Source organism: Eubalaena glacialis, chromosome 6, assembly GCF_028564815.1.
Source record: "Eubalaena glacialis isolate mEubGla1 chromosome 6, mEubGla1.1.hap2.+ XY, whole genome shotgun sequence".
In the NCBI taxonomy this organism is placed as follows: Eukaryota; Metazoa; Chordata; class Mammalia; order Artiodactyla; family Balaenidae; genus Eubalaena; species Eubalaena glacialis.
In genome coordinates this window covers 125,611,021-125,613,399 of record NC_083721.1, presented here as the reverse complement: position 1 = coordinate 125,613,399, position 2,379 = coordinate 125,611,021, and the positions used below count along the sequence as shown (strand labels likewise).

The 2,379-nt window shown below is 44.1% G+C and overlaps 1 protein-coding gene across 1 annotated transcript; it reads right to left on the bottom strand.

Annotated features, from left to right (window-relative positions):
• Positions 1-1,412: 1,412 nt before the first annotated feature.
• On the bottom strand, positions 1,413-2,100 carry LOC133093659 (glycine cleavage system H protein, mitochondrial-like). Its single transcript, XM_061193587.1, has 2 exons — positions 1,953-2,100; positions 1,413-1,814 (listed from the first exon to the last, which is right to left on the bottom strand). Exons 1-2 carry the CDS (start codon positions 2,098-2,100, stop codon positions 1,441-1,443), a joined length of 522 nt encoding a protein of 173 aa, XP_061049570.1. The 3' UTR covers positions 1,413-1,440.
• Positions 2,101-2,379: the final 279 nt, after the last annotated feature.

Genomic DNA, 2,379 nt, shown 5'->3' with positions numbered 1-2,379 from the left:
AGATGGAAACAGAAGTGAGTGTATATCCTGTTGGCTGTGCCCTTAAAGAGTGTGTCCTTCCTCCTGCCCTTTCCTGCTTCCTGTGGGCAGGAATGTGAATGAGGTCATGAGCCTTCTGGGAACGGCCCTGCCCCAAGAGTCCTGTTCCTGGAAGCATCTTACAGTTATGGGCTGCTCACACTCAGATGACTATGTGAGAGAAGAATAAACTTCTCTCTTATTTAAGTTACTGGTCTCTTGGGTCTCTGTGACAACAGCTGTATTTCTGTTCAAAATAATTCCAGAGGGAAGCTGTGCCAGATGTTTCTTTCTTCTATTTGAGTAGCATGCCTTATTGAGTGTCTGCTCTGTGGAGGGACCATGTAAAGCTGGAGTTACTGAGGTCACCACGCTGGACAGAGTGCCCACTCCCATGGAACTAGACTCTAGTGAGGCTGTTTGTAAGGCTTTGCAAGCAGAATCATAATAATGATGATGATGGAAAGGAGTATGATTGTTAGAGCAGCTAACATTCATCAAGAGCTTTCTCTGTGCCAGACACCATGCTAAGTGCTTTTCATGTTATGTCATGTAACCCTCACAACGGCCCTATGACCTACCTGCTATTATGGCCCCATTTTGTAGATGGAGAATGAAGAGGTTAAGTACCTTGTCCAAAGCCACATTAAGGAGTTTGTTCTCTATTTGGAGAGCAGTTGGAAGCAGGGTGAGGTCTGAAACATATGTGGGTATAAATAGGTGTGGCCAAAGGTGTGGGTTCGGGTTAATAGGTTAGTGCGGGGTTTAGGCTTGATCTAGACCTTGCTCTTTCAGGTTACTGCTGCCTCCTGTTGGTGGCTGACGCCTTAGCTCTCTGCCAGACCACACAGTTTAGTCTCTACAAAGCTAGCTGCCCCCTGCTTGCCAGCTCCAACCACAACCCCAACGGGAACCATTATAAACATTTTATCTTTTAATGCTTAATTTTGAAATAATTTCAGACTTACAAAATGTCGCAAGAATAGTACAAAGAATTTTCTTATCCCCTTCACTCAGATTCCCCAAATGTTAACATTTCACATAGCCACAGTAAAATGATAAAAACCAGAAAATTAACATGATGCCATACTGTTATGTAATCTAGAGACAATATTCACGTTTCTCCAATTGTCCATCTAATGTCTCTTTTCTGGTCCAAGATCCAATCTGGGATAGCATGTTGCATTTAGCTGTTATGCCTCCTAGTTTCCTTTAATTTGTGACAGCTTTCTCCTTAGTCTTTGTCATTCATGACGTTGACCTTTCGTGGAGAGTACTGGCCAGCTACTCTGTGGAATGTTCCTTAATAGGATTTGTCCAGGTTTCATGATGATTGAATTCAGGTTATGCGTTTTTTGTTTTTGTTTTTGTTTTTGTTTTTTTTTAAGTTGTTTCAAACTAGTTTATTTAGGGGTTCCATTTTCACTCCTCAATAGATTTTATGTATTTCTCATATGCTTCTTCACTCATTAGTTCATCTAGTTCTGAAGGGTTACTGAGTGTCATCTTGATCAGCCAACCATCTTCATAACAAGATTTGTTGACAAGTCCTGGATTTTCTGCTAGAGCTTCATTAATTTCAGTTACTTCTCCTGATAGAGGAGAATAGAGTTCACTAGCAGCTTTCACACTTTCCAAAGCACCAAATTCCTCTTGTTTGTTCAATTTTGTCCCAACTTCAGGCAGACTACAGTAAACAACATCTCCCAAAGCTTCCTGTGCAAAATTGCTGATTCCCACTGTTCCAACACCGTTTTCTGTTGTTACCCATTCATGTTTGTCTGTGAATTTACGACCTCAGAGCTAAGACATTAACTGGTAGAAAGGCAGCCTCTGCTCGACATTCACTGGACAGGTTAGCCCTTGGCTTTATGAGCTGCTTCTCTTCAAATACACGGCTGGCCAAAATACTCAAGGATTCTTGGAAGAAAGACCCGACAGCAAAGCGGGGCCGGTGTGCAGCGCCCGGACGGCGCCCGCCCGCAGTCCCCAGGGCCGCGGCGGGCAGGGCGCGTTGGGCGCAGAGATGGCGCGCAGGCTGCAGATCGCGGCCCGCACGCTGCGCGCCACTCGCAGCGCCATCAGGTTATGCGTTTTTGACAAGAACATCACAGAAGTGGTATTGTGTCCTTCTTGTGCAACGTATCAGGAGGCACTTGAGATTGATTTGTTCCATAACTGGGGATATTAACTTTGAAAACTTGGTTCAGGTGGTGTCTGACAAGTTTCTCCTTTGGGAAGTTACTATTTCTCCCTCCGTAACTAGTAGGTATTTTAGGGGGAGATACTCTGAGACCATGTAAACATCCTGTTTCTCATACTCGTGCCTATTAATTTTAGCACCCATTGATAACTCTTGCC